Source organism: Rhipicephalus microplus, chromosome 1 (genome assembly GCF_043290135.1).
Source record: "Rhipicephalus microplus isolate Deutch F79 chromosome 1, USDA_Rmic, whole genome shotgun sequence".
NCBI classification, from domain to species: Eukaryota; Metazoa; Arthropoda; class Arachnida; order Ixodida; family Ixodidae; genus Rhipicephalus; species Rhipicephalus microplus.
The window spans coordinates 212,089,501-212,107,689 of NC_134700.1; the positions used below are offsets into that span (position 1 = coordinate 212,089,501).

General features: G+C 43.7%; 1 protein-coding gene across 7 annotated transcripts in view; it reads left to right on the forward strand.

Moving 5' to 3' along the window:
• The window catches only part of Cdk12 (Cyclin-dependent kinase 12), a 103,074-nt gene that overhangs the window by 54,970 nt on the left and 29,915 nt on the right, over positions 1-18,189 (forward strand). For all 7 annotated transcript variants that reach the window (XM_075891214.1, XM_075891215.1, XM_075891218.1 and 4 more), the window contains exons 9-10: positions 4,140-4,300; positions 13,193-13,679. In XM_075891214.1, coding sequence (XP_075747329.1) covers positions 4,140-4,300; positions 13,193-13,679 — 648 coding nt within the window. The remainder of the gene's footprint in view (positions 1-4,139; positions 4,301-13,192; positions 13,680-18,189) is intronic.

The following is an 18,189-nucleotide window of genomic DNA, read 5'->3' on the forward strand; positions in this document are numbered from 1 at the left end:
AACTTCGGAATTGCAAGTGTCAATCTGTTGCCAGCTGTTGCTTAGCCAAGCCAAACCTCACTATGTTCGTTCACGTGTTGTTTTGTCAGCTCTGTGGTTGTGTCTGCGGTTGATTGTTTGTTGCTGCACGCTATCTTCAGTGATCACGTTTCCCGACCTTCAGCATCTACAGAGTTTCTAGCTGTTTCGTGCTGTGCTTTTTGTCGAGCGGATTCGCCTTTTTGTCAAGCAATGGCACCAACTACTCCTTCGTCTTCTTCCACGCCTTCGAAGCACACAAAGCCTCCTTGTGGGCTCACCATAGGAAAAGCTACGCCGCTGACGTCAGGTCTGCCGTTGGCATGCTAGCGGAATCGTGGAAGGCGGTTACGCAAGAGACTGTGTGGAACTGTTTTCGCCGCGTGGGCTTCACACAGGACGTCGAGACGGCCATGTCACTTTTAATGGGCAGCGTGTGGGACGAACTGGCATCCGCGGAGGTTGCCTTCGACAATCTGCGTGCTGCCGGCAGTTCGATTCCAGCCGGGATAACCTTCGAGGGCTTCGCCGACACTGGCAAAGACCTCGAGCTATGTGCAGACTGGACCAATGACGAAATCATTTGTCAAGTTACGGAGGATTCAGACGACTCCGACTTCGAGAATGAAGAGCCATCTCCTACACAGCCAACGCGAGCACTGATGACACTGTCATCTGTGTACAACGGCAACATGAGGCTGACTGAAATTGAGGCAGACATGATCGCGAGCAAGTGGAACGCTGTGCAAAAGGAAATAGGCGACTTCTTTGCGCCCAAGTGCTGACCTACAAGGTAGCGCCGGCCACGTTCAATATATATATATATATATATATATATATATATATATATATATATATATAAACTGCTATTTTCAGAGCCACATAAACGATGCATTGGCTGAATCGCAATGGGAATCTTGTACTCCGGCCGTTACCCTCTTCATCAGCGAAAAATACCTACAATAAAGGTGCCTTTTCATGTATTCGTTTTTCCGGACGTTTTGGCGGTCCCTTGAGGGTCCGGGAAATCGGACGTCGACTGTATGTGAGCCTGAAATTGACTTGAGCTCGTTTACAGAGGCGAGGACAGGTATGACATCATGGTTCTGTGGAAAGGGCCTCATCTTTTCCGAGGTTACAGCTAACTAAGAGCTTGCCGAGGAGAGCTTCCTTTTGCTGCGTCATTCATTTTTCACAATAATAACATGAAACTGCTACGAATGCAACTATTTTCGTTAAAAAGAAAAATTGAGCCATTCGACTCTGTGAAAATTTGTGACCAGTGAGGCTCTTTTGCACACAACTAGACGTGACCCAGAATTTCGAGCCATAGCCAATTGCACACCTTACAACTAAATCCTAAATGTCTATCCAGAAAGTCTTAAGAATTCAGCGCATGCTCCTTTAAATTTTTCACTTGTGGGCTTCGATTTAGGTGCACATTATAGAACCCCAGGTGGACAAAATTTCCGTAACCTTCCACTTCGTCTCTCATAATCATGTGTTTGTTTTGGGACGTAAAATTTCATCGTCTATTATTATTATTATCATTATTATTTTAATAATTAAACTTTTCTGTGTGAGCAACATGTCTTTTTGCTGACACATGTTCATTTATTTATTTTGAGGAAGGGGGTAGCACATATGTGGGTGTTCAACTCTTGTGTCTTTCCATCCTCATATTGAGCGGACCAGTAGTGAGTCGTCAAGTCAGGTTTGCCCAAGTCTGGGATGCGTATGTTCATGCTTATAAGCAAAAAGAATGCCCTAGCCATATAGCTTTGCTGTAAAGCTTTGTTTTATTATTACTGTGGTGTTTATGCTGAAAGTGAAGACGCAATAGGGAAATTTTTTGGGATTCGTTTACAAGGCTAGTTACAGATGGCATCAGAAAGAGCTTTTTTTCTGTTTGATGACCCGTCATCTTTGCTGTTTGGCTAGAGCCAGCAATAACTATAGAAGCGCTTTGCTTTTTAAACACCCAACATTATGCTCCATTTGCTTTAGGCTATATTGAGTTACTGTCTCACTTTCTTGAGTATGCTTGGGTCAGCTGCCTTCATTTACCCAGCAATCTGGCCATCACAGCAAGGACCAACCAGCAACTAACTACGAACCGTGCGAACTCTGTGAACCTGCCTGAATGCCATCAACATTGTTGTGATGTACCCCTGTACCTGAAGAAAATGACTGCGATGTGGCATGCAAGTGCATGTTTTCTTTGCAAAGCAATAACTGTTATTAATAATGGCATTAAAGCCTCCACATCTGCCGTGTAGGTTCGAACCAGCACTTTCGTGAGTTTATTACGATCTTAAAGGCAGCTTTGCTGCAGTAGTATAGTGTGCTTGCGGTGAAGCATATGGAAGATACGAAGCGGTTACTGTAACGACACAGTGCATCCCGATGTTGGAAAGAGCGTTTTCTCGAGTCAATAAATTTGCTATCATAGCAGTCTGAAAGGCAGCTTCGCCACAATGCGAGTATGGTAAAATGAAGCATATTGAATATCTGAAGGGGCGACTACCAAGTTGACCGCATTAGTATTTGGGAAGTTTGAATACTTCAGATGTCAAATTCCAACGTGAATGGAATAGCAAACTTATTTGAGAAATATTTTGAAAGTTCAAATATTGTCTCACCTCCGCTGTAAATATAAAAAGGCCTGTGGGTGCGTCGTCATGATGCTTACGGCACCTTTATGCTTCCGCACAGTACCAGCTGATAAACAGGCAGGGCTGGCAGCCTGTGAACTGGGGAGCCTAAAGGCAAAGCCTGCTGATATGTTGCTGGCATTTCATTAACTAAACCTTTTTGTCCCCATCTTCCATCTGTGCTCTCAATGCCATTCCACATTTGTCTCCCCCTCACTGTCTCATGTTTGCTGATCGCATGCTTCTATGCTTGTGAAACCTTATGTATTATTGTGTTCAAAACAGCGAGATGAAAATTTCCCCTCCCAGGATATCACGGGGTTCTATGTGCTTTCACTGGAATACCTGGTGGCATAATCTGCTAGCCTGTCACATTACTTGCCATAAAGAACATGCTAAAGCAGGATACCTGGGTTTTGAAACCATAGTACTGTCATTTTGTTTGCATGGCAAGAAAAAATTATTCTGTAAAGTTTAGTGTTCTAGGGTTCCTAGTAATAATATTTTTTGTGTTGGAACTATGAGCACTGTGTGTGGGATGTCAAGATTGTCCGTTAATGTAGTACTTGTAGCAGCAATGTTTTGCTGTACATCTGTGTACATATGTAAAGACAGACTGTATATCAGAATGAGACAGGCTTACAAAGAGAGCACTGCCACGTAAGCTAGATCTGAGATAGTGCCACCTTCCATGTTCCATCATGAACACTGTTTACCTGTCTGCCTTCCACATAACTGTTTTAGCAATAGTGTCTGACATTTCTCTCAATCTCAAAATGTCATGTCTGCCTTCCACATAACTGTTTTAGCCATAGTGTCTGACGTTCCTCTCAATCTCAAAATGTCAACTTGGTTTAGTTCGTGCTTATCTTTTTTCTAAAGAAAAATGGGGCACAAAAAAAAAAACGGTAAGGGAAGACACCCAGCGCTTCGTGTCGTCCCTTTCTTCCTGGTCTATGTCGACTGTGGTGGAACATTGGTTATGGTGCTCAGCTACTCGTTCGAAGGTCGTGGTATCAGTCCCGGCCACGGCATTCACATTTCGGTGAAGGCGAAATTGCAGAGGCTCGTGTATCGTGCGATGTCACTGCATGTTAAAGAATACCTGATTGTTTATATCTCCGGGGCCCCCCTCTACAGCGTCTCTCATAATCATATTGCAGTTTTGGGAAGTAAAGCCGCACATATTATCGTTACCTATTTCTTGTTTTTCTGTGCTTTGGGGTTTTCTTTCTTTTTTTTTTCTCAGGAAATCAGTGCACACAGTCTCTCTGCCATCAGCGTACTGATTCTTTTTGATAGTGAATTTCAGGGAATGTGTTAAAATGCGTTTGTAGTCCCTTCTTGTCACTAACCTCTGTTTGTGCCTATCTTGCCGGCTACCTTCTAATGGCTGCCGGCCACTCCCTGTTTGCGTTGCGCTGTTGCTGCTGCAGCTCTGTGCTTTCGCTCCTACCTCTGGTGCAGAACCTGAAAGTTGTAAGTCTGCTGACGGCTCTGACAGCAACCCGGCTGCATCCAGTGTGAACAGCCAGCAACTGCAGACCAACCTCAACACCATCACGGCTGCTTTCCAGAAGCATGAAACTCTCAGCATTGCCCAGCTAGCCAATTTGCTTAATATTAAGGTGAGCTTGTCGCTTGGCACAGCCCGCTGATTTAGATGTAGAAATTCGATTGTCATTATTCTTAAGGCTGCCAACACTTACTAATGAGTCCCATCAGACCCACATTATGGAGCCCAATGTTGCAGGCCATATCACGGAATTTAATTCCCACTCAAATGAAATCTTGCTAAGGAAGATAAATCTGCACCATCTTTGATTACATCTCTGGTGAAAGGCATTATGATGCCAATATTCGCATAAGGAGGACACAAGGATTGGGCCATGTACTAAAAAAAAGTTCTCTGGTTGTTCTCAATATGCACAGTTTGCCTGTAGGTACTACACCTAACCGAATGGCAGCCCTACTACTACTCAGCAACCTTGTAGAATGTTTGATGGTTTTGTTGACATAACACATCACAGTGTGCGTCTCACGCATCGTTCTTGTGTTAGGAGTGCTTGCTGTGGAGTGCCTGCATGCAATGACAGCTACGAGCAGCACAGTTGAGCCACATTGCCTCAGAAAATCGCCAGCCACTATAAGACAGTCGGCACTCTGTGGAGCTGCGGTGTGTCGAAAACGTGCCATAAATAAGCTCCATGTGACTTCTACTTCACTGCAGCAGCTCTCAATCTGTAGTTCCAGGCGGTCTTGACAGAATCTCTGTAGCTTTTCGGCAACGACTAGTTCATCAGCTCATCATACCGCACAGTACGCTGCTGTGCATGTGAAATGACTTTGTAACTTTGACATCACAGGAATGTGTGAAGAATAAAAACCTCAACAAGTTTTGGCAATTGAGGTGTAGTTCTTCAGTCAAATGCAATTACCTGACGTCAGAGCTTGGATTGACTAGCACGTTTTGCTACTGGCAGCATTGCTTGCAGTCACCAAACAGTCATTTGCACACTGAAAATAAAGGAGATTCTTCCATAAGCAAGCGCTGTTCTGAACCGAGTTGGATTGAAATCGTCATTGCATTGTGTTAAGGGGGCAGACTGGTCTTAGACATTTTTTGGTTATTCAGTGATATTGATCAAAGTGCACAGGATCATTCAGTTCTTTTCTGCTGATCTCAAATATTTAATTAGTTTTCCCGTAACTCATCTTGTTCCTGATATAATTTAAGTTCACCCCCTATTGTTTAAGGCCACCAAATAAAAGAAGTGCTTGATTAAATGTGATATCTAAGATATGCCAACATAGACTAATGACTATAGATTGAAAGTATGCAAGAGTTTTTTTGTTTTTAAGCCTTTTTTGGTTGTTTTTTTTACAGTTAAATGAACTGTCCGTTTTCAAAAGCAGTTGAAATTTTATTACAATTTTGATGAGTAAATTATTGAAAATGCTTGCACTCTAAATTATGCTACCATACTTGCATTTTACACACATACAGGTTTCCATTGCAAAAATAATTATTGTTGTACCTGCCCTAGCTGTAAAGATATTGATGCCTCAAAATTGAAGAGTTGTAAATTGGAAAAAAGAGTTGTAAAAATGGAAAAAAACTGAACACACAGCTTCTTCAAAAAGCAACAATCATGGTGCGCATGTTTCGCAATCCTCATTAAGGTTGCAGAGCTTCTAACACAGGTGCTTGCAAATTATAAAGAAGCCTCGAAGTCGATTGCCCATTTTTTGCAGGTTCTGCGTATTAACAGCAGCAAGAATTTGCACAGTTATAATGATATTACAAAAAAAAATTACCACTTCCTGGTGTGCGAAAATTTGCAGAAAGATAGTAAAATACTTGCAGAAACCAAAGATGTCAATTTAAAAAAATGATTTTTCTTTGTGACTTTTTCGTCCCAAAAACCAGTCTGCCCCCTTAAAGTATATTTATATCCGGCATCTTCAAGAACTGTTTAATGACAAAATATCATGTGACAGCTATAGCTACTTTGAGAATAGTCTATACCGGTTTTCCTTTTGTTCAACCTGCCTCCTTCCTGCCTTTAATAAAGATATACAAAGAACACCTGTGTGCTTGTATCTGGGTGCACTACAAAGAATCACAGGGAGTCGAAATTTTAATTTCTGGAGCCCTTCACTACATCGTGCTTCATAATTGTAGTTTCGGCGCGTGAAACTCACTTAATTGTGCCTTGACCATGGGACCAGCAGCAGGTCACGCTTAAGCAATCCTGTGTGTCCACTTACTTGTCCACATCAATGCACTTTACAAAGCCTTTGATAGCTCAAATTGGATTTCGAGACAGTTGATCCCTCAGATCAATTTCAGTTGAGTTAGCTGATTTCGAGTTTGATAAAAATTATGAGTTCTAGTGATTAGGAAACAGTCATAATTGAGAGCTTGAGAAGTTTTTTTTTTCACTTGCTGAAGATCATCGCTAAGATATTTGGGGTGATTAATATTAATTGTGAAAAATTTACTAGCATTGCATTTTATTACCTTTTATATTTTCACTTACATTCACGGTCAACACTGCTGATATTATGTAAATGCTTGCTGACAAGCCATAAACAACTGGTTGCCTCCACACAGTTCAGGACACTTTCTTCTAATTTGACCTCCCCTTGCACTGTTTGCACATTAAGAAAGGAAAGTTAGGCTTGTTCAAATAGATAAACATTTATGGAAACTGCTCTTTAGAGCATATAAAACGGACATATAGTGTATGTGAATTTGTAGCTTGCAGTAAGACACCTTTGATACGTACCTACTTTGAATGCACTAACAGTTCTAACGTAGTTGGGATGAATCCCCAGCCGTATCACTTTGAGCCTAATGTGTTTGCTCACTGCTTAATAATGGCTCGTGCCATGCCTATCGGTTATTGGCTGCAACAATCACTTTTTCTCATCTCTGCTTCCCATCTCGCGAACGCCACAGTGTGCTGCAAAAGGTCTTCATTGTAGGGATTTGCAAATATTGAAAAGGTTCTGAATATTTGTCAAATATTGCATTTGTGATATTCGTATTCTATTTCACAACCGCATACTCACGGAAATTCACGGGAGCGTGATGACGCTATCTTTGAGAGTGGCTGCAGGTCATTGCGACAAACCTACCAATGATAAACATCTCTAACGATCTAAATCATGCCTGTTCGACAGTACGTGTGGCTTAGTGGTTTAGCACTGTTACAGTTCGTGTAAGCGTACAGACATACCACGCTATCCGCAGCTGCACCTTTGTGCGCGGGACCATTTCAATGAATGCTTATCGCTCGTGGGAACGAAGGCAACCTCTTTCATCGCATTGGCTCGACAAAATGGCTCTCGCATCTTTGCGCGGTCCTATGCAGAGTGAGCACAAAGGAAAAAAAAATAGTGTCTGCGCAAGGGCAAATGCACGGGAACATTCGGCGCTCCCGGAGTGAGCTTAAAAGGCTAGGCTCCGTGCGCAACTAGCTAGGGGTGCGCTTAGCTTAACGTAAGATGGTAAAGCGTTTCAAATGTGGCAGCACCAGTTTACACTAATGAATTGTCATACCAACGCGCACGCGTCTAAGTCCTACAAGTCATCCGTCAGCTGTGACACTATTTAAGCATGTATTCTCTTCATAGTTCCGAAATGGTTTCATAAGGCCATGCTCTTTTCGGTAATGTTTTAAGGACATCATCACATGTACTTCTCAGTTGCTAACGTCGACATACGTTAGGTGACAGACAGAAATTCGTGGCAAGGAGTGCGTAGATCTGCTCCGTTCCCGACAGCGCCTTTGGGATTCCGTCATACGCGCATCGCGCGGCAGAATCTCCTGCAAGCAATCCTCCCTAACATCGTCACTCCGATATTGCTCTTCTGCCAAAATCAGTTTCCTGCAGTCGGCAGCCAGTGCGCCGAAAGGGGTCATCATGCGACAAAAGAGTGCCCTCGCCATTGGAGTTGTGGCTTCATAATTAAAACGCGTAGTTGGGGAGTCTTTCTATCACACATCAGTAATTGTCTATCTCAAGCGCTTAGGCAACGTGGCTCACCTCGCATTATCGCAGCATGACTGGTACACCTTAGTCACGATCGTGCAGCTATCAGTGTGACAGAGCACTCTTGATCGGAAAATGGTGAGTGCACAGTTTTCGAGAAAGAGAACAAAAGCAAGTCAGATAACCATGACTATGTATTTGAGACTCCTCAAATCACTCCTAATATTTGCATTAGTGGCCTGACCGGTGAGAACAGGGGAGAAAATTAAAAAAAGAAAAGGATAAAATCTGGAGTCTTACAAGCCAGAACTGATAGCTTGAGAACCTGGATGAATCGTGTTAATAATTGCTTAGACTTGTAACCGTGACATTTCATCTCATCAGAATACGGTTGAGGAATCAAACGAGTGGCCTCATGCACACTGTAGTCATGATGGCAGGTAAAAAAAGCTGCTTTTCAAATCTTTCTTTTCTATTTGTATTAATATGCTACTGCATGAAAAAAAAGATACAAAAATTTTCAAACATGTGAATTGGATGCAAGGCATTACAGTCACAAGCTCAACTATTAGAGTCATATGCTTCCTGGCAAGTGCAGATGGTCTTTTTTTTGCAATAACAGACTAGAATGGCCAACAAGTGTGCGGTTCTCAACATAAAACTATGATTGAGTAAAAGATTTCTAGTGAAAAACATTGAACCTCTTTATTATTCAATATTCAATTCGTTTCCAAAGCTATGTATTCGTATTCGAAAATTTTGACATTCCCACACCCCTAGTTTTCAGCCTTTTGGGTTACTGCAGAGACCAGTCAATGTGTCCGACTTGTGCAGAATTGTGGCGCTAATAGGGATAATAGTCAGAAAAGAATGAAAGCAAAATGGCAGCCGCAGAGGGACTCGTCGGTGTGTTATAAAAATAGCTCAGTTTCAATCATTTGCTGACAATTGGATTTTACATTATATAAAATGTTTATTTACAACTTTCTTAGTGAGCCCTGACATTGCTTCTTCATCTACAGAGTCACCCGGCACTCCCATTAGCCACACCATCCAGCAAGGGGAAGTCATCCTGTTCCCCGAAATTGCAAGTGTCAGTCAGAGAACCCGCGATTGTTCAGGGAGAGAGAAGATCTTTAAAACAGTTTGACTTGTCATTTATGTCTTTTTCACAAATGGGAAGGAAGGAATTAAGGAAGGAAGGAACAAGCAGCAAGACAGGGAGGGTAGCCAGTTCTTAGACCGGCCGGCTACCCTGAGCTGGGGAAAGGCGCAGCTGTCGGCTTGGCTGCATTCGTCTGCTGGTTTTTGTTAAGATTGTGTTTAGCACGTGAGAAGGATGTGCGCCAAGCATGCATATCAAGTATGCGAAATAACTTTTCCCAATGTGAGCATTCAGACCCAATGTGAGCATTCAGAATAAAAGCTGCACATCACTAACTGACCTTTTCAAGGGAACCAATACTGGCGGGGTGCGAAAAAGGTTTTGTTGAAGCAAAAATTTCGTTGTAGTGAAATCGAAAAAATATAGCTGATCTGAGCAAGCAAAACAAAGGAACGCTTATTCTCAAAATTTAAAAAGTTTTTGCTGCTTCCTGTTCCTTTTCACAGCGTCATGACCCGATTCTCATCCATGCATAGCGAGGCCATGGTGGAAAGCACACTGAAACAACGCCTACAGCCGCTTTCGTGAACAAACCAAACAGTTGCATTAACACATTAGCACCAACAGCTGTCAATGTGTATCCGACAACACCTAGATGAAGGCAGGGTATCGTGGAGCGGCGACTTTTGCCTTGAGATAGGTAGCAGTGCACTTGAAGTTGTAAACGATTGTCTACTTGGGAGGACAGATAGTAACTGCAGAGCCAAACCAGGATATTGAAGTAACCAAAAATATAATAGGGTGGAGCACATTCGGCAAGCATTCTGAAACAATGACTCGTAGACTGCCACTATCTCTCATGAGAAAGGTATATAACAGCTGGATCTTGCCGGTGCTTACTTACGGAGCAGAAACCTGGATGCTTACAAAGACAGTTCAGCTTAAACTGAAGACCGCACAGCGAGCGATGGAAAGGAATATGATAGGTGCAGTGGTGATCCAACTGTGCCAATAACGTCATTTTGCTACAATTCCATAACTCTGCGCCTTGCTGCGCACATTCGAGTACCGCTTGCGCAAACTGCATCAAAGTTCACCCGTTTATGGCACAAAACTACTTCTGAGCGCAACAAACACAACTAGAGCTTTTTTTTTTATATATATAGTGCAGCTGCTAATCAAAGTATCTGCGTCGCAGCGTGTGTCCCCGTTGTTGAAAGTTTAGCTTGCCATTGATAGCATCTCATTTATTACGAAACTGGTGTTAATGGGTAGAAAAGTGGCTTTTTTTTTTTTTTCCGTTCACGAGTCACTTCGAATACCGTAATGTAGTCACCGTGTGCACTGGGCTACAGCTGCACTGTGTGCTAGAAACGGCCTATCCACGCAAATTAAGATTTGGCTGTGCAACTTTTTGTTTGGTATTTCGAAAAAAAGTAGTGCCTCTTAATCGCTTGGCACAAACAACGTTCTGGTATGCCTATCGTAAACTTAAGCCTAAATATCCACATAGAGTGCATCAGGCACGATGTGGTGCAACTGCTGCTCGTGAATGTTGAACGGCTCGTCACGTATCTTGATCCTGAAACCGACAAATTGCGGGGGCTAGCCAGTGCACGCAGAAATTGAGCCGCGAAGCCGGCCACAAATAAAGAACAAGTGCTTTGACGCCTTCTTAACACCATTATAGCAGTCAGCAATGTCGTCAGTCAACCCCCCTGTTTCACCGCGAGGGTGAAGCAATGAATACGATAGAAACTAATTGCAATGTTGCAATTTTTAAACAAGTTGCAATCTCACCCTGACGGCAAATGTAGGTGAAGGATTCGTGAACATGTGGCGTCGCAAAAGCCACTATTTCGACAAACGGACTCCTCTCTTTCATGGCTGACTTGAATAAATGCATCCTTCTTTCACGTTTAGATTGATCACTCACCCCGGCCCCTCCGTACCAGCAGTTTACGTCATGCCAGTTTCATTTTTAGAATACTTTTTTTTTTTTTTTTTGAAGCTGGAAATTAGGAAGTGCGGAGCTCGAAGTCCTCTTAATTGAAAGAAAAATGTAGCTCGTTGCTCACACCTCAAGCAATTATTGAATAAGGTGGCACATCATCCACAAGTTGTGGCGATCATTTGATGCCCTGCCTAAGTAAACAATTTAAAACAGTTTGTTCTCACTTGTAACAAACGAGCTTTCTTCATATTCATTCTTTAATTGCTGTATTGCTGGTTTTCTTTGCCAATTAGGTTTCTTTTTTTTTTTTTTTTTTTTTTTTTTTTTGAATGACCTTAGAAACCTGTCATAATGCAGAGACAGTATGCGCCATGCTTACCTTGTCACTAACGTGTGCAATCGTCTTTGTCACCAACGCTTCACTTTTGCACATCACACACCTTGTGCAGTGAAACCATGATGTGAAACTTTTGTGCTGAAAACCTGGCAAAAAATGGCAGCATTTTGAGCTTGCACACTAATTGGAATATTCACCAGAATTTAGACATGTTTTGCAATAAATTATCCTAAATTCTGTTTTTTTTGCTCCAAATCTGCTCCAGAACAGTCCTGCTGCAAATCTGCTCCAAGACACTTTTTCCTGCTCCAAAAATTGCTCCGCTGTAGGTGTGACCTTAAGAGACGAGAAGAGAGCAGAGTGGGTCAGGGAACAAACCGGGGTTAAGGGTATCGTAATTGAAATCAAGAAGAGGAAATGGACCTGGGTCGGGCATGTAGCGCGTTGGCAGGATAACCGTTGGTCATTAAGGATAACTGACTAGATTATCAGAGAAGGCAAGTGGGTGAGAGGGAGACAAAAAGTTAGGTGGGCAAATCAGATTAGGAAGTTTGCCAGTATAAAGTGGCAGCAGCAAGCACAGGGCTGAATTGACTGGTGGAACATGGGAGAGGCCTTCGGCCTGCAGTGGTTGTAGTCAGGTTAATGCTGATGATGATCTCTTTATCTCCACATTTCTACCATTATAAGGATGCTTGCTGTGTCACAGCTCGAACAACTTTCTCTAGTGGAGACGTTTGAAGGCCTGTCGCACCATGTCGTGTCAACTGTTCCCCTCATTCTCTGCATCCGTGCTGTAACGCATGCTTGGTTGATTTTGGAAGCTTAGGTTTCGCCATTTGTCCGTTGCCTTTTTTGCTGTTCCCTCGCGATGGGCTACAATAATTATATAGGCAGCAAAATTCATGCTTCATGTTATAAAGTTTGCCAAACAAAACTGAAACTGTGTCACCGCCAAGCATTTCAGCGTGAAGTTCAACATGGGACGATTGTGTGCGATCGGTACGGGAGAAAGCAGATCTTGCTGTTGATGAAGGCCTTTTCAATTCTGTGCGAACGCTAGGTCCTCCGTTATCATACTGTTGTAGGACCTAGTGCCTTCGAGCAATATTAAGAGGACCTTTAAAAAAATAAAGCATTTGAACGTACTCGACGGAATGGTAGTGACAGTGGCTGCAAAGATGATTCCCCCTTGGACCTCTCGATCAGCAATTCAGACTAGACCGTGTGTTACTACATCTGACTTGTCAAAGTACATGCTAATTCTGTTAAAATAAGCAAGCACACTTCATATGTGCTCCAAATTATTATTATTACTTTTAATGTATATGCCGTATATACTGTGCACGAAGGGACTAATGCACGTTACTTCATATGCATTCGTGAAATTCCTGCGTATTTGTGCACCCCCTTCTCAGCCCCAAAATTGCAAACAAAAGTGCGCAAATTATGTGGGTAAATAAGGTAATATACATAATTTCTTTGCCCTTGTGCCCTGTTGAAAAATCTTACACAATACAAAAAAATTTGAATGTGTTAGGTTTAGTGGCACTGGTGCTTTTGTGGACACTGTTTCTTTTAGTAGTAACTGTTCGATACTGTTCTGTGTTTGCACTTTGCAGGTTGATGCCTCTACAAGGCAGCTTCTAGAAAACCTCAACATGCAGCTGCTACTGGCGGCGGCTGCCAAGCAGGCCCAGAAGGTGCAGATGGCCAGTCATCAGAACAGGCAAATGCAGCAGCCGCAGCAGCAAGTGCCTCCACACCTTCAGCAGCAACAAGCAGTCCCATTGCAGCACACCCAGTCAGCAGCAGCACAGCAGGAGCCATCTCCGCAGGCTCTCATCTCGTCTTCCAGGCCTCAAGTGGATGTGTCAAAGGTTGACCACATGGGTGGGAGCTTGGGGCATCCCAACGTGGGAGGAGGTCGCCTGGCGCACCCACCACCAGCACCAGTGGTCTCCCCCCCCTATTCGTCGTCCCGCAGGCCACCACCTCCCCATCTTGTAGAATCGCCCACGCATTCCAGGTGGAGGGGGAACGAGTCAGCCCCTCCTGGTGGTGCCTCGAGGCCATCTGTGCCGCAACAGTCAGTTCCACCTGCCTCTGGTGAGACTACAACTACTGTGCTGCCTCACCCTCATGTAGAATTTGTGGTGGATCGGTATAGTATACATGGAGTTGAAGTGCCTTTACATGTGGCGCACAGAGATAAGACAACGGTGGCTAGTTGGCCTGCCAATACATTGTCTTTGGTAGATGAAAAAGCAAGAAGTCTGGGCTGCTTCAGGGAGGCTGAGAAAGCATGGTAGAAGAAAGATTAAAGATTCATTAATAATTAGCTTAAGCTTGTGTAATTGCAAAATATTTGTCTTACAGAAGCACTACTATCAATCATGTGCCTCTGTAAACTTCTGAGTCTCAGAGCTTTGTTGGCTGTTGCCTTGCTTAATAAAGATAAGCTTGCAAAGAGGCCTAGAGCTGTGCAGCAGGAAACTCAATACCACTCTCTCTATTTATTAAACAATTTATTACCCTCTGTCGGCACCCCAACACTACACAGATGCTGGCAAAGTAGAGGCTCTTCCACCTAATAGGGAAACACGGAAAGCATTCCGATTACCAGAATGTCTCGCGACTCCACGGGACATTCTGGTAATCGAGAAGTTCTCACAGCTGTGTTGCTCACTCTCTCATGACCCATGGGCCTGCCCACAAGAGTTCAAGCAAATTGCTGTTAAGTGTTGCTTGGTTTCGTACAGTGCAGACCACTTATAACATAACCGCTAATAGTGCAAGAGCGTTTGCAACGTGATTTTTTTTTTTTTCTGGCTCGTTTACTCTACTATAAAGCACTTTGTGGTAGGTGGAGAGATGCTGGAAGTTGTGAAGGAATTTTGCTACTTAGGACAAGCAGTAACTGTAGAGCCGAACCATTACAGTAAAATAACTAAAAGAATAAAGATGGGGCAGTTCACATCTGGCAAGCATTCTCAAATAAGAATGGTAATGTGCCACTAACCCTCAGGAGGAAGGTATGTAACAGCTGCATCTTGCCGGTAGTTACCTAGGGGGCAGGTACCTAGGGGCTTACAAAGAGGGTTAAGCTTAATACGTCGCTAAGAGCTGAGCGTTGCTTGCACTCAGCCATGCGCGGAGGTAGCTACAACCCAAGACAGTGCAGGGTGCACAAGGGACTGCATAGATTTCGCATTTCTGACACACACGTTTACAAAATCTCACATAACACGATGCATTTTCACCCTACGTTTAATCGCCTTTGTAAGCGGAGTGTAACATGCACTCTCTTTTCGGCTGCTCGTGCGATCATTCTGCACACGAAGCTGATTCTAAACAAAAAAGTAAATATAAAAGCCTTGACAGTGCTGAAAGAAATTGATAACATGTAGTATAGGCTGCACCCCATAGAGTTCCGAAAGCCCAATTTTACCTGGTTACATAAATACCAATTTCCAACTGTACTCGAAAGCTAAATTTCAGGTTAAATAGTGTTCATATATAAACACCAATGTGCAAAATAGACATTTATAGGCACCTACAGGAATTTAGGCAGAAATATCATACAGTGCAGTCCACTTATAACGATACCACATATAACGATATATCGGTTATAACGATGGGTCGACTTAACAGTCTCATTTTATGCATTGGGGCTATGGGGAAAAAAACCATATATAACGATATGTTATCCACCGCATATCGGATACAACGATGAAAAGTTTGCCGTGGACGGCATGTTTCATTCAGAATAATCGTAACATTTAGATTGATAAGTTCCTCTGAAACGAACTATGCCGAGACAAGAGGAAAAGTTAGCGTAGGCGAGTACGTATCGGCCGCCACTGCAGCACAGCGCCGGCAGCGCGTCCCGGCCGTTCAAAAAGCCGAGGAGAGCATCGCGAGTTGGCGCGACGCGCTACAGATGGCGCCAGCTGTGTCACGTTTTGCGCCTCGCCGCGCGTCGACCGCGGAGAGGCTGAGAGAATTAAAAAAAAAAAAGCGAAAAGGAAAGCGCCGCGCTCCGCGGCTCCCCGCCTTCTACAACGGCAAGCCGGCAAGCTACTCGTAGCTTGCCGAACGAAAGCGGGAAAGAGATAGAAAATAAAAAAAAAGCGAAAAGCAAAGCGGCGCGGCGGCATCGGGGCGGGGCCTCGTTGGCATTCCGGCTGTGTACCTCTGGCTGTGCTTTCTTCCTCCCACTGCTCCCACCCCGCCGTCGGTCAGTCTCTCTTCCTCAGCGAACCCGTGATGCGTTCTTCGGAGTAAGAAATAAAGTCTTCTTGTTTTTGACATCCTACTATCTACAATATTTATTAATTGGTGAAAATAGCGAAATGAAGCCTGGAGCTACAAAAGGTACGTCCGGCGACGATTTTTTGGCGGCAGTCCAGATATAACGATCACCGGTTATAACGATCATATTTTTAGATTTTCTCGATATCGTTATAAGTGGACTGCACTGTATATATACATATACAGGCATAATAAAAGCTCTTCTAACCTTCTAATTCGTGCTCACATATTCAAGTGGCACATTAAGAATGCAATCAACGAAATAGGCAGTTGCCTATAATACGGTCTATAGTTATGATGACTTATTAAGTTAATACAGGGTTCGTACAGGTCCTTGAAACACTTGAAAATTCTTGAACTTGAAAAATGCATTTTCAAGCCCCTTGAATTTTCTGAGCAGTGCACTATCATATCGGCATCGCGACCTCCTAAGTGTGGTACATCATTGTGTCAACCTGTCAAACTTCCCATTTCTGAAGCAGTAATGCTATGTGGGTGCACATGATCTCGTTTTCCAAAAGTGCATGTGAAAAAAAATTAGCTTGTGGCGAGGGTGAAGCAGTAAATGTGATAGCAAAAAATTAGAATGTCACTTGAAGAAGGGCAAGCACGCCCATACAAGCAACGCGCCGCTCAAGCACGAAGGACGCACGAAAAGAAAGCGCACTGGACGAGTGCTGATGAACGATGGACGAGTGCTGATGCTGCTTGAACAAACCAAGAAGGGTGCCAGAAAAGAACACACATGTATCCACAGGATGAGTGTAAGTTAACCACTGTCACAGTTGTTACTTCTTGGTTGTTGAGCAACGTGCTGCGAGTGTCAACTGTGCACCAGCCGACACTCTTGATGGGGTGGTGCCATCAAATTTCAAGGCTATAGCAAGCAGTGTTGCCATCGCTGAGCGTCACACATCCGCTAAAAAGCAATGAGAAATCCGCTAGATTCTAAAAAATATCCGCTAAATTTCCCACTAGGGCCTGTTTTATTGAAAAACACTGCAATTTCGTATGATAAATACCTTTATCATTCCTAAAAGCTCCTCAAAACTACGAGAGCTGAAATAACATATAAAATAGTCTTTCAAGGAGTCTAACTATAGAACACTTCAGCGTTCAGTGCTGTGGTGGTCGTCATTGGTGAACCTCATCACAGATGAGGCTAAAGGTTATTTATGTTCGCACTGATGAAAAAACAAACTCACATGTCAACGAAAAACACATCGAGGTCTTTGTCGCCGCTGTTGTCGTCTGACACCCTCTCCACAGCACCGCTGGTACTTGTTGAGGGACCAGACAGGTAACTTGATTGCACATACGTTGCAGATGTCCCGATTGCAATAGCAACTGCTGCGGGGAGTTCGTAATCAAAACAACTTTTCTGGTGTCGCTTCAACCCCGCTCTTACGACGAGGATGGCATTTGTTGTTTCCGGCTTCAGCTTGTTCCCTAGCTTGGATTTTACTATGTTAAGCTGACTAAATGTCCTCTCTACTTCGGCATTTGAATGCGGCAGCACGAGCATCGACATGGCAAATCCGGCCAGCTCAACGAACGGGTTTTCGCTGCAGGCGTCCTTATAGGAGTGAACCTCACACCAGAGGGCGCGCAGAGTCCACAGATTGGTGCATCGCAGCTCGTTCGTTATTTATTTCTTAGAAAGCGATCGCCGCTTTGAAACCTCACGGATTTGTTTGTCTGAGATAGGCGGAGCAAGTGAACAGGAGCCTCTGAAGTTTAACAATTTCCGCATTTTTAGAGAACACGGAAATGGTTTCTTGCAGGGCGATTTCGAATCGGTCCACTGCGTGAGGTATCCACCAGAAACCAGCAATGTACAAAAATGGCCCGTCAGAAAATCCGCTAGCCGCTAGACTGATTTTTTGCCGTCAAAATAAAATAAAATCCGCCACACTTAGCGGGAAATCCGCTAAATTGGCATCACTGATAGCAAGCACTCTGCGGGTTCAAGAATATATTTTCAGTCACTTCCCAAGTGTACCTAAATGCTTATTTTTTTAATCAAGGGCCATCGCCAGCACGTCCAACACTGACGTAGCTCTATAGGAAGGGCAACGAAAGTTTTAGTGATGTCACACCAGATCTGTAGTCAGCTGAGTGACCTCCGGACTTTCGCCCCGTACATACCGGCAAAGCATCGTGGCTGCTGCAGGTAGCAACAAGTTTGTTGTATAGGTGCTTGTGTGGCACGTGCGTGCGAGAGCTGACAATACTCAGCATGATGCATGCAAAGCTTTGTGATTGTGTGACTAAGTCAGCTACAGTGCTACGTATCTGCCTAACT